Consider the following 18943-nt stretch of genomic DNA (forward strand, 5'->3'; position numbering starts at 1 on the left):
ACAACGGGGCTCTATATGGTCCATGGCGATATTTTCTCAATTCCAGTAGACGGCCAGAACTCCTTGGTGTTTTACCTGGGATGGAAAAACTTTTGCAGTTTTACCCTGGGTTGATGATAGAGCATCTTCACTGAGAGAGAAGGAAAGTAAAATAGTGTCATGGTGGAAAGGTGAAAAAGTGTATGCTTGCAGCAATGCAGACTTAATAATTCAACAAATTCCTCCTTTGGCCGCTGCTTTAAAATATGGTTGTTTTTGCCGAGGTCTTAAAAATACTCTCAATTTAACCAGCACTTTTACACCCAGGAAAGGAACTCTGTTTAGTTGCAGAAAATCTACTATTCAAAGTCCAGGACATTTAATTTGGGCATTAAGTGATGGAACCTGGACAACTCATCTACCATTAGATGATAAGGTGAAACAAGTCACTTTAGGCATGCCAGCATTGTGTCCGATTTGGAAAAAATCACCATTTAGAGGATCCCTGGAAAGTTTAAAATTAAAATGAACCAAGAGGTCTGAGACAGATGATGATACTTGGAATGAACCCTCAACAGGAGTAAAAATTGACTGGGCACTTGAATCACTTTTGAATCCTATAGCATCATATAGAAATAGAGAATGGCTTTATCAGTTAACAGGTCAAGTAGAAAAATTAACAAATGTCACCAAAAAGAGGTTTAAGGAATTGAACATACAGTTACAGGCGACTTCCAAGATGACTTTGCAAAATAGAATGGCATTAGATATGCTCCTACTTAAAGAACATGGGGCATGTATATATCTCAAGGATAGACTGAACCACAGTTGCATTCACATTCCAAATGTCACTCAAGATGTGGAACATGATCTGGACCTATTAGGTAAAATTGAGAAAAGATACAGAATCAATTCAAGAAGATACGTTAGAAGATTGGCTGGGGAAAATTTTTTTAATGAACTGGGATGGAATTTGAGCTCTTGGATACAATCCATAATCAAAACTTTGTTTCTGTTACTAATTGTCTTTCTGATGATCGTGCTAGTATATGCATGTTTGAAGAAACAGTTTACCAATAGAATTTCAGTCAATCGTATGAGAGAAGTACCAACTCTTCCATCAAGACGTAGTCCACCACCAAAATATGCTGAAATAAATGATATGTAAATAATGTGAAAGTATTGAACTAATAATTTTCAACACTTTCAAAGGCGGGAAATGTTACAGATTTGCTAATATGTTAAGATTGATTGACTTTATTTGATTTTATAAAATCATTTTTAATAGAAAATTAGAGGGATAAGAAATATATTTGCACAGTAAAAGCTGTTATGAAATCCTTTGTACAGTCCCGTACTGAGGCGAGAAGAGTGGGCTAGAATCAGTGTTTAAACTTAGGTAATAAATTTCAGGTTTGAAAGGTTTCTTTGTAGTTAACTAGTCTTCCGTATGTAGAAAGTGTATTGAAATGTCAGAATATAGGATTTATGGAAACTGGGGAGAGTCGACCGGAACAGCTTGTAGTTACCTGCCAAGAAACCGTGAATTTTAGTAAAAGGTAATTCCGGCAGGGGGAAATCGCGACCACCGACTCATATACCACCTACCCAAGTTGTACCCCAGACCCATTTCTGGACCTTTCTAACCTTTACTGTGCAGAATCAGATATGGGAGGAGAATATGTTAATGGTTTTTGGGAAATAGCATGGTTATGCATTAATACTTAATGAATATGCATGAGTACGCTCTATATATGGTGTCTGATTTTGAAACTTGGTGTGTGTTGATTGTGAGAAGACTCACTCATGCACCTGGCTGTTAATAAAGAAGTGGCTGCTTATCTACATCACATTGGTGTCGATAAGTTCTTCGTTCCGAGATTTCGGTAACAAGGCCACCAGACCACTTACCTGTTGGATGAAAAGCTCCCTGGTGTGTAACCCTCCCATTCCCTGCCTTCAGCAGATCAGTCCAGCTGGCCCCTTGGCTAGCTCTGCATTTCCCTACCGTGCAACCAACACCTTCAGGCACCTGTGTGGATTTTAGCATTTGCCCCAGCTTTTCTGTTCTGGAGGTATTGCCTGGTCTTAGGGTGGCTGAAGCAAAGAGGAGGCTTATGCCCTGGGTCATGCTGTGGACCCTTCTTGAGATTATTTCTCCTGGGACTTGGAACCCACCAAAATGGTACACGCTGTCTCCTTAGGAACAGCCAGGTGAGAGCGGCTGGGAGTGAAACCTCCTTCCTCCCAGAAGCTATCTGGCTCTAAGGCTAAAGCAGTTTTCTCCTCTGAAACGTAATAATGAATTAATTCTATGAGCATTCAGTGAAAACATGCTCTCAGAGGATCTTGCACCAGCAGCAGAGCTAGGGGACTGCAGCACAAGGTTGCTTGCTAATGGCATGCAAACAGAAGTAATAGCTTGTGGCTTTTGTCTCCCTCACCACTGTTGGTCTTTGTTCACTTCCCCATATCGGTCCCCTCAGGATCTCCCGTTGCCTCTTCCATGGCCCTGCCCAGGGAACAGCACATAGCCTGGGCGGGCTCCACCGAAGACCTGGCCAGCTGCTACCCTGCAGCGGGATGGGCACGGCACAGGGGGTCCCTGCCCATGAGCAATCACAGTCTGAACAAAAAAAAAAGCGAGTGTTATCCATATGTTGGAGGGTTGATGCTGATTTACCTGTGGTAAATCTGAGAAGCCAGTCCAGAGCATCTGACCTCTGGATGCATGTGTGAACTGCATACACCTGTCCCCCAGCACCCTGCAGGTTGAAGCTTGCTGCACCAAGCCACAGGTTCCAAGTGAGGATGCATCTGGCTGGGGAAGGGGCCTGTCTCCCTGTGGTCTCTCCTTCTGTTCCTGGATTTGCAGAACGCTATGAGTTATGGAGGGGCAAAAAGGGAGAGGGAAAAGTTTGTAACACTGATTTTTTTACCTTGGCTGCAGTGTAAGGCTTTCTATCCCCCAAGATGTGCTCTTGGCAGGCAGTCGATGCTGCAGTTAGTGCTGCTGGGAAACCTGCCTGACCGACACAGGGTCACTGGTGCTCAGAGCCCTGTAAACATTGCTCCAGAGCAGTCAGGGGCACTGCAGGCATAGAAAGATATCATGATATTGAATTGCATTCACTTCACATTTAGAAACTTGAGGGCAATGGTCAAGAGTCTTAATCAGGAGGATTAGAAGTGTCATTTGTTTTTTGAAGTAAATAAATTGTAATAGTAATTTTCATGTAAAGGACATGCTTGACATGGCTAGCATACAAACCTGCAGGCTGATTGATTTTTGCAAGTGACTTGAGACAATGGCTTTAAAGCACTGTACAATTAAGAGAAACTGCCTGTTTCTCCATGTCTTGCTAGGACTTTCTGTATTCGCATGCTAGTGGGTTAGACACTTCAGTTTTCAAATACGACAATCTCAGGATATCCCCAATTTTGTAATTAAAGGCAGCTGGAGGAGAGTGCAAACACCCAGTGCCCTGCAAGTCACCTGTCAGGGATTTAAGTGCAGAGCCAGGCTTTTCCTGAATATAGGGCTTGCTTTTATGGTCTGTCCACTAGTGTTCTGCCTTAAGAAACTGAGCGTTGAACCCTGGACTGGAACTGTGGTTGAACATGCTAGGAAAAACATTTCTATTCAAAGCAAGGGCTACCAGGCAGGTTATTGTAACAGACCTCTTCCTAGCTGGCAACTTAAATTTGTAAATAGTTGCACACACAAATACAGTTTCGCAAATAGCTTGAGCAGAGAAAGGTGACCATATATAAATGTTACTCAGTAGCTCCTTCTATTCAAACTTCCGTTTAACCTGCATGCATAGTTCTAGAGATAATTATGAAGTCTGTTAAGTGAACTGTCTTTAACCAAGAAGAAGGGAAGGAAATTAAATAAATCTACAGCTTCAGAGAAGAGGTGGATAGGAAAATCGAAGCTCAGATGTTAACAGGTCAGCTGCTCACAAAAGTGTGTTTGAGCCAGTTAGTTCAAGGAGGGCTCAGTAGAAAATGTGGGCAAGAAATGTCTGCTCAATTTCATTCCCAGCTGGTGCCCTGGGTGCAGCAATACCTGCACCCCTAAGGCATTGGGAAGAGCCTCTTTGCTCAGTGACTGGTTGCCAGCTGTGTCTGGGTGCTCAGGGGCATTTCCCAGCACCTGCGGTCCCACTAGATAAGCTGTTCAAAGGGTGCACCTCCACTGTCTCTGCAGCCTGTGTGTAGCGGCCATGTGTCCGTAATGGGAGGGTGACTGCTGGATCTGCCAATACCTCACCCCCTCTGTGACTTTTTTGTGGGTTGTGGTCCTCAATGCGCAGCCATGTGTATTGCCCCTCGACTGCAGGGTTTAGACTGAGCCAGACCTCTCGTAGCTTGCTTGCATGTTGGGCCTTCCTCCTCCATCCCTTGCAGCATCCAGGCTTTGATTTGCAGCTGTCACTGCATCGCCCTTCTTGTGCTGGCGCGGCCAGCCCCCTCAGTGCAGAGCAGCAGGGCTTCCCACAGTCAGAATGTGGCCAGCGTTCTGCTCGTTCCCTCCCGACTGGCTTCTTGCATGCAAGGCAAAGCTCCGCTGGCCTTTTCCTGTCACCTTCCAGAGCACCAGAGTTTCGGTTCCAAGGGACACCTCAGCAGCTTTGCTCTTTCAATCCAGTTCATTTAATACTTACATGTTTCTGGGACTGATTTGGGCTCAGGTGTAACACTGAACCCAAGTGCCCTAACAGAGCTGTTTCGTACAGATGTGCGTACTGCTCACCCCTGGATTGCTGTAGAGGCTCCTGCACTGCTTGTCCTGATAACCCACCACTGAAGCCAAGATGCTCCAAGTTAACTTCCCGACATCATGACTAGTGCCGATCCCTCCAGGCAGCGCCTACTGCGCACGCAGCTCACCCTGTCACGGACCCAGTGTTGCTTCCAGCAGTAGAGCTGCATCAACAAATGAGGTTCAAAGCAGCTTTCGGCTGTCTCCAAGCCTCTTTCTGCATTCCTCCCAGCTGGAAGAGTCTCCGTATCCGAGCTGACAGGCAGCAGCACATCTGGCAGAGTCTTCTGGATACCTTCCTTTCTATGTGTGGAAACGATTTAGTCAGGAAGGAGTTAATGTGTTTCCATTATTTTCAGCTGCCCTTGAATCAACAGGAGCAGGCACAGGTGCTTAGTTTGGGGCTCAAAGGTTGCAGGTGCTAGTCCGTGCTATGTTACAAACTACCACTTGCAGGAGCGGTCTGCAAACTAGGACCATGCATGGCAATCAGTTAGCTGAGGGGAATGTGCTCGAGCTTGTCTAGACAACAATTAACATGATGAGGCATGTTTGCAGAGCACAGGGGAGTGGGAGACGGATGGCGCCAAGGAAAGGTAACACCTTGCTGTTAATTGATGGTAGTTAACCACCAATCAGGGATTGCCTCTGGTATGCAAGGCTTAGCTTCAAGAACCAATCTGTTTAAAACGCGCAGCTTCTGAAAGTCTATAAAACCTCGTGCTTCTGTACAATAAATTGATATTTGCTTGCATCAAGCTGCGTCCAGTCTCTTCATTCGCCGCAACCACTGTACTTCAGCTCCCAAGCCGTAGGGGGTTAAGCAGCCTTCCCCTTCCTCACTCTAGAGCTGTCAGGGTAAATGCATTAAATGATAAGGTCCTGACTACTCAGAGGTATGTTTATATCTGCATGGTATAAACAGTTCAGGCACAGCAGTTCATGTTTCCTCATACCACTTTCTTCAATAGCATGGCATGGGTTTTGTTCTTTCTGGAGTAACAAGCATTGCCTCCCCATTCAGCTCCGATGAGTATGTTCTCATGCCATCATTTCCAGTCACTGCAGGAGCTCCTGTCCCACTCCCACACCTGGCTCCAGATGTCTCGCAGTTGCTGATACTCAGGTCTGGTTTTCATAATTTTTTTTTTTTTTTTTTTGCTTTTCTGCAGGACACAACAATGTCTTTCTCACTGTTTCACAACACAACTCTAAATTCAGTAAGTACGTTGCGTAGGAAGAAGGTCAGTTCACCATCATGTTATCTGTAGGAGCTGAGGGGGTAGGATTCTGGAAGAGAAATTGCTGCTTTTATGGGTGAGTGTTGATGTGGTTTTCTGACAGATGCTGCTGACATTATATTGTAGCAGTAAAGACAGGTGAGATGCTTAAAGTACCCAGATTGCTGCATTTGTGCCTGTGTCCCTGTTTAGAAGTGAGCAAACCAGCCGTGGTTAGTTTGCTAAGCCTGTAACGCAGCTGCGCTTTCATCCTGCTCCTCTCACGGGGAGGATGCCAGTGTCGTTTCAGACATAATTTCTGTTCTCTCTCAGTGAGAGAGGGGGTGATGAGGGGAGCAGGACATTAGCCATTGCAGTGATTATCAGAGGGTCCTTTAACGTGTCCTGCCACTCAGTTAAGGTTTGTGTTGCTAATTCTTTGCTGAAAGAGATGAGGTTCCTCTCTCTTACCACAGAGTTGTGGGTGTGCAAAGGTCTGGACTCTCTAATCCTGCCTCACTGCTCGCCAGACTGTGGAATGTAGTCTGTTCCGATGCACAGACCCTGTCTGGTTTTGCATCTTCCCAGCCAGGGACCAAGGGCATTCTTCGGCTGAGTTATGGGCACGGTGTGTGCAGTCCAGTCAGGACCTGCCTTGGGATGAGGAAGGGCAGTTTCGCTGGCTGTGAGTTCCTGAAAGATGGATGGATGTATGTGTGGGCACCAGTCACCATTGCTCACTTAAACAGAGCATCTGCTGGCTGTGGGGGCCAGAGAATACCTGGCTGACTCGTGGCCTTTGAGGAGGCTCTGTCCCCACAGCCGGCTCCCTGTGGCACTCCAGGGTGGACGCTGGCTCCTGTGGCTCTCGGCTGCAGCAATGTCAGCTTGAGATGGTGGGTCAGCCTAGGAGAGGGGGTAACGAGTGAGGAATTGCTGTCAGCACTGCCTGTGCCACGGGCTTCCTCCGTGCTGGACATGCCTTGTCATTTGAAGCTGGGTGTGATCTTTTGCAACGAGTGGAGGTTTTGGTTTGGGGCACACTGGGTCTGCCAGTGCCTTGCACTGCCCACCTTGCATCTGTAAGCCAAGGTGCAGGCAAGGCCGTGCAGGCAGCTGCCCCCAGCATCAGGGCAAGGACAGAGTGCAGACCTGCAAGAGCACATCTCCTTTTGGGGCTCCCCACTCCCCTTTGTGCTGCTTTGCCTTCTGAATCCAGCTTTCTCCAGCCTATATTTGTGCTTATCTCTTGTAAGTGCTTGGTATAAGATATTTTTCAGCCTCAAGCCACTTTTTGCAGAAAAATATGTAATCCTTCCATTCAGTCAGAGCCACTGTTTGAAGGACCAGAGTTTGGGTTCTTGTTTTTCACTGGCAAGCACAGGCGTAGCTCAGGGCGTAGCTGGGTGCTCCATTTGTTACTGACCATGTGCTGTTGTTGTGGTCTTGCAGCTGCTCACTTAGCCTCCCTCCTTGCTTGCTTTCTATGAAATGCTTTTTTGTAAATATTCTATAACCACCTTATTTCTAGACTTCTGCACATACATCTGGAAGCACAGCTGTCCAGGCAGATTCTTCGTCTGGGGTAAGACTTTGTTTCATTATTTAGCACAATTGACTACGTGGGATGTTTTCCCCCTGAAGTCAAATCTCTGCTTCCCCTGTCCACCCCGGTGTGCCATACAGCTGGGCTGGGCACCCTTGTTTTGATCCAGGGCTGCAGTTTTGTTCCTCACATTGACTTTTCTTGCTGTTATATAGTAGCCACTTGCTCAGCTCTGAAGCACAGAGCTGAAGGATCACCCCGGGTTCGTTTGACCTGACTGTCTGTCTTTGTAAGTTAGTATGAGCCCTGGGTGGTCAGAGTAGCTGCAGGGATACCCAGTGTCCTGGCCTTGGTCCTTGTAGTCATCTTAGTGGTGGTCCATGTTCTCCAGTGGAAGAACTACAGCTGGAATCAGGTGACTGCCTTCCCTCTCCATGGGTGCCTTGCTACTTCCAAGCCTAGACCTCCACATCAGAAACCTGATTCAACACCCTCTGGCAGCTCCTGGGAAGTTCAGGACCATATACATCCCTTGGCACTCACGCTGCCTCTGCTCTGTCACTCAAAGGCTGGACCTTAGCCTAGGAGTTGAAGGCTCATCAGGATAAAAGAGAAATTCACGTGAAAATACTGAAGGGGCATTGCCCAGTGGTCTGTTAACTAACAGGGAACTAAGAAAACCCCAAACTATCACCACTGTTCTTCAGTGGGTTTCTCTGTCATTTCACATATTCATAAATGAAATCATTTAGGGATCCTCTCACTCCAAAACATTTTTACTTAGCTCCAGAAATGCTGCCAAGGTGTTTAGTGGTATGTTTAGCTTGGTCACCTTTTTCCTCTGTTCCAGGCCATGGCGTGGGTCTCCATGCTCTGCCTACCTCCCCAGTGCTGGGGTGGAGCGAGCAGCTTCCGTAGCATCATACTTCCTTCTTCTGGGCTGAAAAAGTCACCCACACCACCAAAAAGACAGTCAACCTGCCTGTAGAGGCAGAATGCCATGAAGCATTCTGGCAACCAGACACTGACAGGTCTACCTAAAAGGATCCTTTCCTTCCCCCACCACTTTCCAGATGCTTTTAACCAGCTCTAGTACTTGCATGGATCTTTGTTGCCTTACTTCAGAGAGGAATGTGTGATAGTACTGACAGAGGTGGTTTCCCTGTAGTTGTTGGTTAACTTTTTTGGTTTTCCCCTGGGTGTAGCTGTGAAAGTGAGGGTTCTCCCTATGTTAAAAGACAAGGTGGGTCTGGGGTGTTCTAATAAAGGCAACACTCGGGCATTGAGGTTTCCCCTCTGCAAGGTCATCCTTGTGGGCAGGCATCAAGTGAACCTGGTGATTGTCCCAAATGAAAGACGATTTTGGCACCCAGCTTAGAATCTGTTTGATGTTATCCCCGATATTATCCCCAGTATTATCCTCTGTGTGGTTGGTTTTCTCCTGAGTGTATCCTGAGTTCTGGAGCTGTTTAGTAACAGAACATTTTCTCACTGCCCTGTACTTCTTATGCAGTTGTTTGTGAATTGTAGATAGATGTTGTTGGTCACTGTTTTGTTCACTGCTTCAGACGAATCAACATCCTGATGGGCAGGAAGAACACAAGTATGAACCATCCCCTCCCAGACCTCCAGACGTAAGTCACCTGTTAACTGATTCTCAACACAGCCCACGCGCTGCTGAGCGAGTCACTAAACATGGAACTGGCTTTAAGGGTAGCCCTAGACAGCTGGAGAGCTCATGGTAGTCTCTCTCCCTGTGCTTGCCTTGGGCTCCTACATGGCTGCCATTCCTGGTTGCATGGCTATCTGTTTGATGCAGTCCCAGATGGGAGGCCAGCAATGGTTTGCTGTTGCTTCAGAGTACGCAGGCATTGGAGCTGCATCCTGCATGGGCAAAAATGGAGGGAGAATGAGGGGTGAACCTGTGGTGTGAGCAAATATGACATTTTCTTCAAAATACTACTAAACATTTCCAAAGGGAGGTGGGAATTGTTGCATACTGTATTCTCTGCAGTACTCACAAGGTTTCTAAGTGCCTTGTGACAACCATCACAGAAACAGTATTTTGCCTCTAGGACTTTTATATGACCATGATGCAAGAGACAACAAATACCTATGTAAATGAAGATCAAAATAAGCACTGCAAACCAGACATCCAAGCACAACCAAAACCCATGAAGACAAAGAAGCCCAGAAGAGAGCCACCTGTGGTAGAATGCATTTATGAAAACCATCCACAGTGTCACTGAATAAAAAGCACCAAGTAGTGGCTGGGGCCAGAAATAACAGACACAGTCCTTTTCCTGGACACCAGGGGTCACACAGTTGCAGTTTATGAACAAGAGAGTTTTCTCTTTGTGCAGACTTGAAATTCTATGGAGAACAGGACAGAGACTCTGGATGGGGAGAGAACTTGTTTTCAGTGATGCCTCCAAGATGCGGAAGCAAAACCAGATTCCCCTGGAGTACCGAAATTCTCTGGGAGAGATAGTTTTGGCTGTCCTCCTAAACAAATTCATTTTAATAAAGAACATCTAAATCCTTGCAGTGATGCTGATGTTAGAAAAGAGTAGACAGAGAGCTGGTGCCTGAGCTCCTCGCAACAGCCTGCAAAAGCAGGGATGAACTCTTCATTTGGCAGAAGGAGCACAGACCAAAGTGAGATGAAGTGATATGCCCAGGAAAACTGGAAGGATAATGCAACTCCAGCTGCAGAACTTAGCCCCTGTGACGGCAACTTCCCTTAGTTCTCAGCTGTTCCTTGTCTGCAATGGCCTCTCACTCACACTGTTCTCCTCTGTGCCTTGGTATTTCAGCTGGGAGGTGGGTGGGAGCATCATGCAGGCAGGAGGAGACTCATCCGGAGAAATTGTCTCCTCAGCAGCCCCATCTTGATTTGTAGGGGGGTGACGAGTGGCCACGGTGACAGGCAGGGTTGTGCTGGCAAATGCCTTGGGTAGAGCAGCAGCCTGGGGGAGATGGTGGGAGGAAGACAGAGAGGAGCCATAGGGAAGGTGCTCCCATCTTTGGAAAGGCTGGGCCATGGAGCGCCTGAGGAATGAGAAGAGCCCCCAGGAGCATCCAGAGGTCCCATCAGAGGGGGTGAAGGCAGCTGGAGCTTCAGCCTCTGAACTGGGAGGGGGGAAGCCCTCTCCTCCATGAGGGATGCTGCAGCTGTCCTTTGTCCAGCTGTGGGCAGCAGGACTGGCAGCCCCAAGAACAGCAGATAGAGCTGCTGACAGCCCCCGGGCACAGGACCCCCTTCCCATCTCACACCACTGACTGGTGGTGTGCTGCGACTGGCCGGGAGCTCCTTGCAGGCAGCAGCTGTGGGTCCAGCAGATGAAGCCAGCAGGACCCTTGCCCTGGGGGGGACAGCCCTTCCTGCAGGGTGCTGGCCACCGGTGCTGCAGAGCTACACTGCAGTGGAGCAGCAGGTGTGGTGCTGCCCCAACCCAAAGGAAATAACGGCTCGAAACCTCACAAATATTTTTTTCTTTATTGGGTCATTAACATACACACACACAACACTGACCATCTGCACAGCGTGCTGCTGGTGGTGGCGTACGTGCTGCGGGAGGAGCAGGTCATGGGCAGCTGCAGGAGCCGTGCCTGGGAGCAGGTTGGCTGTCTGACGCAGCCGCTGCGCTCCCTGCACCCGCGGACAGAGCACCGGTGCGATGGCGCCCAGGGTCTCCCTGCGATGGGTGCACAGCAGTTCTGGGAGGCTTCGTAGGTGTCTGTGCATACCTGTGTTTGGGCTGCCTTCCTGGCAGCCTTGGGAAGGTGGGCCAGTGCTCCTGCCGCTGGCTGTAGCGAGGGAGATGAAAAGGAGTAGCTGGACTCGGGATGCCGTGGAGCGTGGGTTTGTGCTTTTCAGCGGGGCACAGCACAGAGCTGGTAGGCAGGAGGTACGTTGCCTGTCCCACTCAGGGTTGGGGTTATGTTGAGGTCTTGGGGGTCAATGACAGGCTTCAAGGTAAAGTTCTGCAAGATGGTGGCCACGAGTAAGAATATCTCCATGCGTGCCAGGCCCTCTCCAGGGCATATTCGCTTCCCTGGAAGTGAAAACAGCAAATAACACTCAGCAGATGTTGCCAAGCAGATGTGTTGTGCAGCTTGCTTTACCAGGCACAGCCACAGCAGTGAGGTGACTGTCAGGGGTGCCAAGGACATATGCTAGAGAAGAACTTCTTGGAGAAAGACCCTTCGGTCAGATGTGTGAAGGAAGAAGAGCAGGAGGCGTCTTAAACATGGAGGGTGCACCACAGGAGGCAAGCTGAGGGAGAGCAAGGTGATGTGCAGCACAGGTGAGGAAGAGCAAGGTGAGGGAAAGCAAGGTGATGTACAGCATGGGTGAGGGAGAGCAAGGTGAGGGAGAGCAAGGTGATGTGCAGCAAGGGTGAGGAAGCGGAGGGTGGGGGCTGGTGGTGGGTGCATGTAGCCTGAGCAGTACTGCAGGGGTGCTGGGGAAAAGTGGAGCTGCCACAGAAAGACAGCTTGGTTAAGGATGACTTTGGTGGTTGTGCAGAAAGGTGAGAGGTATTTTAGAAGGTCTCAGTGGGTCCCGTTCATGTCATTACATAGGCAACTCCAGTGGGACCATGCTGGGAAGAGGGAGCATGTGTTGTAGGGAAAGGTAGGGCAGTCCCCAGAGGAGGAGGGTGACAGAGAGAGGAAGAGCGAGAGAGCCTGGGCTTTACCTGCTGAGAAGGGCATGAAGAACTCGCTCTTCCTAAAGGTGCCATTCTCATTCAAGAAATGTCCGGGATTGAACTCATCAGGGTTTGGAAACTCTTTACTGTCATGGAGGACGGAACTGAGGATGGGGAAGATTGTGGTGCCCTGAGGTAACACAAGGAGAACAGCAGAAGGGGAGGCGAGTTAGATCACTTAACCCGACTGCCTGCCAAGTTAAAACAGCTTCCCAGCACAGCCCTCCCAGTGCCTTTGGTTTCTCTTTGGGGACCTTTCCTCTGGGGAGGCAGCTTTAGGGGGACCCTGCTAGGTGTCACAGCAGGGACAGTTGTTGGATGCTCCCTCTCACCAGCAAACTATTTGTCCTTGCCTTAGCCTGGTCATCTGGGGACACCCCACATAATTCTTCCTCTTTCTTAGTCTTTCACAATAATGAACTTGTAGATGCACTATGTTTCTTCTTTTCTGTGAGCCCAAAAAGCAAAGGCACACAAGGCTGTGGAAGTGGAGCTCTCTTCCCCTATCCTGACAAATTTCTCCTGCTGTGATCCTCTTCCTTCCCTCTCCCTGACCAAACATTGATGGGGAGGTGGGATAAATAATCTGGCAGTGATGACAAAAAAGCCTTCTGCTGGAAGCTGAGCCATTTCCCAGGTCGTGCCTTTTGATTTCACACAGAGAGCTGAAAATCAAAATGCTCACAGCCCGTGTGCCACTGTTCCCCTGCTGTACCACAGCACCCCAAAGAGCAACGAGCATAAGTGTGGCTGCAGCAGGCCAGGCTGTGCATGGGTGGCCCCAGCCCATCGCCCTGCCTCTGGCAGTGGTGGCTTCAGAAGTGTGTAAGGACAGGGCAAGCAGGTTTTACTTGTTCCCTTGAATGCAAATACAGCACACACACACACCCCCTGCACCCTGTGGCTCAGGGGCTCCCTGCGCTTATAGCCACAGACTGGCTGCGTGTCCCTGCATGGGCACGGGCCCTCCTAAGCGGTGCTGAGCAGTTCCCTGGCTTTGCTGCCTTTTGTGTGAGGAGTCGCTGCTCTGTTGGTGGCTGGGGTTTTTTTGTGAACCCACTGTGTTTCTGCAGACAGGTACAACTGCAGAGCAAGAGAGCAAAGGTGTTGGGCAGGGCTAGCCTACCAGCCTTGGCCCATGGAGTGGCAACAAAGGGTTGCAAGTGAGCTACAGCAGCCTGAGGGTAAAAGCTTCGTGAAGGGCTGGGTGACAGTGAGGCCAAGCCACAGCATTTCTAGCTTCTGGCTTGTAACTGACAGCCCAAGAGCAAATGTGCTGCCACCTTGTTGTTGAACTTGAGGGAGCCTGCTCACCAACCTTGGGAATGATGTACTCTCTGAAGCAGGTGTCTTTGGCCACAGTGTGGGGGAGGCCCAGGGGGATGAGGGAGATGAAGCGCTGGATTTCATGGACCACCGCATCTGTGTAGGGCATCTGGGCCCGGTCAGCCACACAAGGTCTTCGTGATTGTCCTACTACCCGGTCGATCTCTTCTTGAACTTTCTCTGTCATCAGAAGCACAAACCATAACATGGGTGAATAAACCCAAACCTACCTAAACAGTTTGTCCTCAGCTGTCTACAAATCACAGATCAGAGCATTGGTGTTGACTGGAACACAGCTCCACTGCAGCGCATGCAAAGACTGTTCTCCTAGTGACTTGGCTAAATGGGAGTACTGGGAGATAAAGATTCAGACACAGTCAAGTCCTTGGCTGTGAGGGGATGATCATGATAGTGGAGCTGAGGGATCTCTAACAGCCACCCTGGGGAATGACGGTGCAAGGACTTTGCCCATTTGGGTAAAATATGAGAGAGGAGATAAAAGTTGGGAGAAGGATTTGGTGCTCGGCACGTGCCCAGCCCAGGGCAATAGCCGGAGAGGCAGTGGTCACAGACTGATACCTTGTATCTTTGGATATCTGAGAAGAAGCAGAAGCCCGTATCTTATGGTGGTGCTGGTTGTCTCGGTTCCAGCAAGGAACAAGTCAAAGGTGCTGGTTATCACATTCTTCAAGTGGAAACTGGAATTGGGATGCTCTTTCTCCTAGGGAAAAGGCTAGACTGTTTCACTGGCTGATCCAAGAAAAGCAGCCCTGTCTTGTGTGACCCCAGACCTCCCTTTTCACCTAAAGCTGTTGTGTTTGCTGAGGTGCAGCAGCCCTCTGGGGAATTGCAATGCTATCTTTGTGCAGTAAGTTCAACCCCAGAGCAAACTTCTTTCAAGCTGTGTACCGAACAGTACGTAGCTGCCTGCTTGCCCTTGCTGTACCAGCTGTTTTCCAGTGAAAGAACCGCAACACTGAACTGCAAATATTCCTGTGTCCCGGTGAGAGCAGTGGGATGTCTTACTGTCCAAGCAGCTGCAGGGAGCAGCTGGTGGGTGTGCAGACCTGGGGCTATAAGCTCTCATACAGGCACTATCTAGGGTATCGTTGGTGTCCTCCCACTGCCCAGCCCAGCTGCCTGGGGTCATCCCAATGTCCGTGTTACTTGGGAGAGGGAATGGGCTCAGCTCAGCTCAGCTGGGGATGAGTTGGGGCTGTATGCTGTCTCCTTACCTCCTCCATTTTGCTAAGGAAGCAGTCAATGAAATCCTGAGGGGAGCTAGGATCTAGGGAGGCTTGGTGTGTCTTCACCTCCTCTGACACAAAGTCTTTTAGAGAATCAAATTCCGCAAATATGTTGTTGTGTGGGCCAGGCAAGTGATCCAGGATCTTTGGGAACATCTGGTACAGCTGGAAGGAAAGAAACAGGAAGGTCCCTAGCATGATCATTGCCCCATCCTTCAGTATTAGCAAAAAGCCTAGGAAGGCCATGACCCTCCCAACTGAGCAGGTGGAACAGCTGTGAGGCTTGGCACTAACAGGGTGGGAAGGAATGGCTTAGTAATAGCGGGAACCTCAGGGGTGGAGAAGGGTGTTCAGGGCCAGAGGGAAGCTGCACTTAGCTGGCAAAGCCAACTCCATTGGTGAGGGTGCTTCTTGCTCTTGAATGAATTCCCTGCTGTGCGGCATTGATGGGGTCCTACTTAGAAGACTGAAAAGGGACTTCATCGGGAAGGGACTCTCCTGCTCCCCTGGGAGGATGTTGCCCCTGTGACATGGCTACTGAATGTACCTGTCCCCAGTGGGAGTTCATCATCTCAAAGATGTTGTTCATGTTGTTCATCAGGGCCAGGAACTTCTTGTCTTTATAGTCGTACCGTTTTCCAAAGACGATGGAGCATATGACATTGGAGACAGCACAGCTCAGCATGAAGGTTGGGTCAAAAGGTGTTCCTGTGATGTCAGAAAAGTTACAAACTATTAAAAAAAACCAAACCAAAAAAACCTATGGCTACCGTGGGTAACCCGAGTTCTGGTTGTTAGTGGAAATGCCAGAGCACAGTCTTGAAGTGGCACAGGAGGGTCCTCCAAAAAGAACAGTACCTGATCACAGACCTGTTTACTGCTTTGCAATGAGGGGTAGCCAGTGCATGGACTAAACACACGGGAACTTCAGTTCTATGCTAAAGGCATAGGGTCCCTTAACACAGTCTTTTTTTTTTTCAAACATAAGCTATATTGAAAATGAACGATACCCTTTGTTTTGTCGATCTCTTCCAGCAAGTACTCAGCTTCCTCCTGGATCCTCTCTTCAACACTTCTCTTCCCCATTCCAAAGTTGCGCAGAGTGCTGAGAGCAAACCGCCGGACTTGTAACCACTCCTCGTTGTTGCTAAAAACAATCCCTACAGAGGAAAAAGGAAGAAGGAAGACCTGCCTTGGGTATGCTGGGTGTGAGATGAACAGAGGCCCATGGTAACTGCGAATCATAGAACGGTTTGGGTTGGAAGGGACCTTGAAAATCGCCTAGTTCCAATGCCCCTACCATGGGCAGGGACACTTCCACTAGACCAGGTTGCTCAAAGCTCCATCCAGCCTGGCTTGGGACAGCACTGACACGGTATTGCCATAGAGTACTGTGATTTGGAGGCAATCTTTCAAGGTTCTGTAGTCCAACTGACTGCTTTTGGCCTTCTCCACCACATAGCCAACCTCCTCATATACAATTCGTCACTCATATCCGCGCATCGTTTTCACACCCTCAGCCCTTCCCTTCTCCTCAGAAGGAGCTCAGTCAGCAAACATACCTAATCCGTTGTTAGTCCTGTCTCCTATTGGCATCTGTCCTCTTGCAGCAAACTCATCCGCACGATCAACCAAGGCTTCTTTCACCACATCATGTCCATACAGCACCACCACTGGGTCAAAGCCCAGGTGCACCGTGAACACTGGTCCATACTCTTCACTGAGCTGTCAAAATGCAGGTGAGAACATGGCCATGGAGCAGATGGGAAGGAGCAGTTGAAAAGTGGCCTTACTGCTGCATCCCACTGCAGGCAGTGCAGCCTCACAGGCCAGCAACGTCAACATTTGGTCCTTTTGTGATGAACGTGGATGTGGGGGGTTCCCCGCTATCAAGCCCCAAAGAACAATGGCAACAGCAGTGAGGGGAGCCGCTGAGAGTGCCATGACTATTCTGGTCCTCTAGGATTGCCACTCATGAAGCTATAGCCACAGGTTGTCCCCATGCACAGGTCCCACACACTTCTTGCCCACAGAAGACATTAAGAAAGTGACCTTACCTTCTGGAGGGTTTTGGCCAAGTTCTTTGGTTTCACCTGCAGCACGTTTCCTAAGATGGGAAGGGGAGACGGTCCTGGAGGCATCTTCCCCTTTCCAGACCTCCCTCTCCATGCTGCGAAGGAGAGCAGGCAAGCAATGCAAACCAGGAAGACAACAGCGGCTGCTCCCAGGAGCATTATTTGCTTCTGTGGCTGAGGAAGGTGTGACTCTGGCTGTCAGCACCCGAGTTTATATACTGAGGGCTGTGTTGGCTCAACAGCAGGTTTTGGATCACGTGGCTGAGTAGTCAATCATTTGTTAGCCTGCCCTGTGTTATGAAACCAGGATCTCTGTTGGTGTTAATTGGTCATTGAAGACACACCGTATCTCAAACAACCGGAGAGGCCAACAGAGGTTAAGAGGTTTGTAATGTGCTCATAAAACTTGTTTTGTTTCACCTAAGGTTCACTGTTAAAGGGATCATGCTAGGGATCACACCTACAGAGGTGGTCCCAGAAATTCACTGTCACGAAAGCGTCTCCCAAGCACTTCAGTGCCGGTTGGATTTTCTATCCTTCAGGATTGATTGTACAAGCTCTCGGTGCAGTAAGCAATCCTTGCCTGGTCCTGAAGCCTTCCTGACATTATCAGTGGAGTTCGCACTGTGTGTAACGTGCCAAAGGACACAGTGATGTGTTCTCAGTGCACAGCAACTGCCTCAATCTCTGTCCCTAGGGGTGGCCTCACAAGAGAGGAAAGTATAAAATACCCATCTGGCAAGGGCGGAAAGGTCTCCAGACATCACGATAGATAAGAAAGGACTTGCTGGGAGAGATAAAGACATAAGAAAAGGGGACTAGACTTTGGGACTCTGACCTCTTCAAGGTCTCCTCGAGGAGGGAAAGAGTAAGAGAAGCTGGTAGAGAAGAGAGAAACCAAGAACTTGAGAGGGTCTCTGGGGAGTGGCTTCCAAAGCTGAGATGGAGCTGCCCTTGTGAGAGGTTGTGTATAGGTTAGTGCAACCTGGCAACTAGTCCTTGCACTTGCAATGACCTAAGAAGCCCACCAACCTGCTGCTGGCAGCTGGCATGTGTGAGTTCCTGTTCTCATAGAGTTGTAGAATCGTTCAGGTTGGAAAAGACCTGTAAGATCATCAGGTCCAACCATGAACCCAGCACTGCCAAGTCCCACTAAACGACATCCCTAAGCACTACATCTACATGTTTTTTAAACACCTCCAGGGATAGTGACTACACTGCCTCCCTGGGCAGCCTGTTCCAGGGCTTGGCCACTCTTTCTGTGAAGAAATTTTTCCAAATATCTGATTAAACCTCCCCTGGAGCAGCTTCAGGCTGCTTCCTCACAGGATTCTGTGTGGGACTTGGTGGGAATTAGTGAGGGGCCTGGGAGAGCAGGGGGCTTGGTTGGAGTGTGCTGGGTTTGCTGTGCAGCAGTGTGTTACTGTGAGCGTCCCCTCCACTCGGAGCTGCTAGCAAAAGTCTCCATCCCTCACGACAGCTTCTGTAGCTACCCTATGAGTTCTGAAGTCATCCTCGCTCTCTCGCATAGGTGCAATAATTTGCTAGTGGTTCTATTAAAATCTTGTTCCACTTCTTAAAGACCTGTACCTGATACTTTGGTGGAAAACCTGAACTGCCAACAAGTTTGGGCTAGTTGCTGATCTGCTGGCCTAAACTTCTGCATCAGCTCAGACGTTGCCAGGGCAGTTCATGGAAGTTCATCTCTACCATGAACCCTAGGGACCTCCGCCTGGTGAAAGTGGAGTTCATGGGAGTTTGCACTGCTACATGAGGTCTCTGCTGACAGCATTCGTGACCTTTCCACCTTCCCTGTAAAGTTCCCTCATTCCTGGGAACGAAGGCTCTATTCTCAGTTCTGCCTCACAGTCTGCAAAATACTTGAGGCAAAAGCCCTGCAACTAGGAATACTTTCAGGAGTTTTTATTTTTATTAGGATAAAATCATTATATTCCAAAGAGTCCCACCACCCTGGCAGACACACTGGGGATTTACAAGGAAGGAAAACCCATAAGAACTGTCATTTGGACCTTTCCCTGTGGGAAACCATGGGCCTTTTCAAGTCAC

At 49.0% G+C, this 18943-nt stretch overlaps 1 protein-coding gene across 2 annotated transcripts; it reads right to left on the reverse strand.

The window, feature by feature from the left end:
- Positions 1-10991: 10991 nt before the first annotated feature.
- LOC121094019 (cytochrome P450 2C19-like) lies at positions 10992-17070 on the reverse strand. Of its 2 annotated transcripts, XM_040607108.1 has the most exons (9): positions 16859-17070; positions 16364-16526; positions 15812-15961; positions 15349-15509; positions 14790-14966; positions 14134-14275; positions 13547-13734; positions 12217-12358; positions 10992-11571 (listed from the first exon to the last, which is right to left on the reverse strand). In XM_040607108.1, exons 1-9 carry the CDS (start codon positions 17033-17035, stop codon positions 11390-11392), a joined length of 1482 nt encoding a protein of 493 aa, XP_040463042.1. In that variant the 5' UTR covers positions 17036-17070; the 3' UTR covers positions 10992-11389. The 2 variants fall into 2 exon arrangements, with proteins under 2 accessions (XP_040463042.1, XP_040463043.1); XM_040607109.1 differs by lacking the exon at positions 16364-16526 and having other exon boundaries at positions 16859-17053.
- Positions 17071-18943: the final 1873 nt, after the last annotated feature.

This window comes from Falco naumanni, chromosome 9, assembly GCF_017639655.2.
Source record: "Falco naumanni isolate bFalNau1 chromosome 9, bFalNau1.pat, whole genome shotgun sequence".
In the NCBI taxonomy this organism is placed as follows: Eukaryota; Metazoa; Chordata; class Aves; order Falconiformes; family Falconidae; genus Falco; species Falco naumanni.

Excerpts from the sequence above, each read along its gene's own strand:
- LOC121094019 (XM_040607108.1), bottom strand. The coding sequence starts at position 17,035 with ATGCTCCTGGGAGCAGCCGCTGTTGTCTTCCTGGTTTGCATTGCTTGC. Across the intron at positions 15,510-15,811 it reads AGAGATCGACAAAACAAAGG|GAACACCTTTTGACCCAACC; the intron begins GTATCGTTCATT and ends CTGACATCACAG. Across the intron at positions 14,276-14,789 it reads TCCTTAGCAAAATGGAGGAG|GAGAAAGAGCATCCCAATTC; the intron begins GTAAGGAGACAG and ends CCTTTTCCCTAG.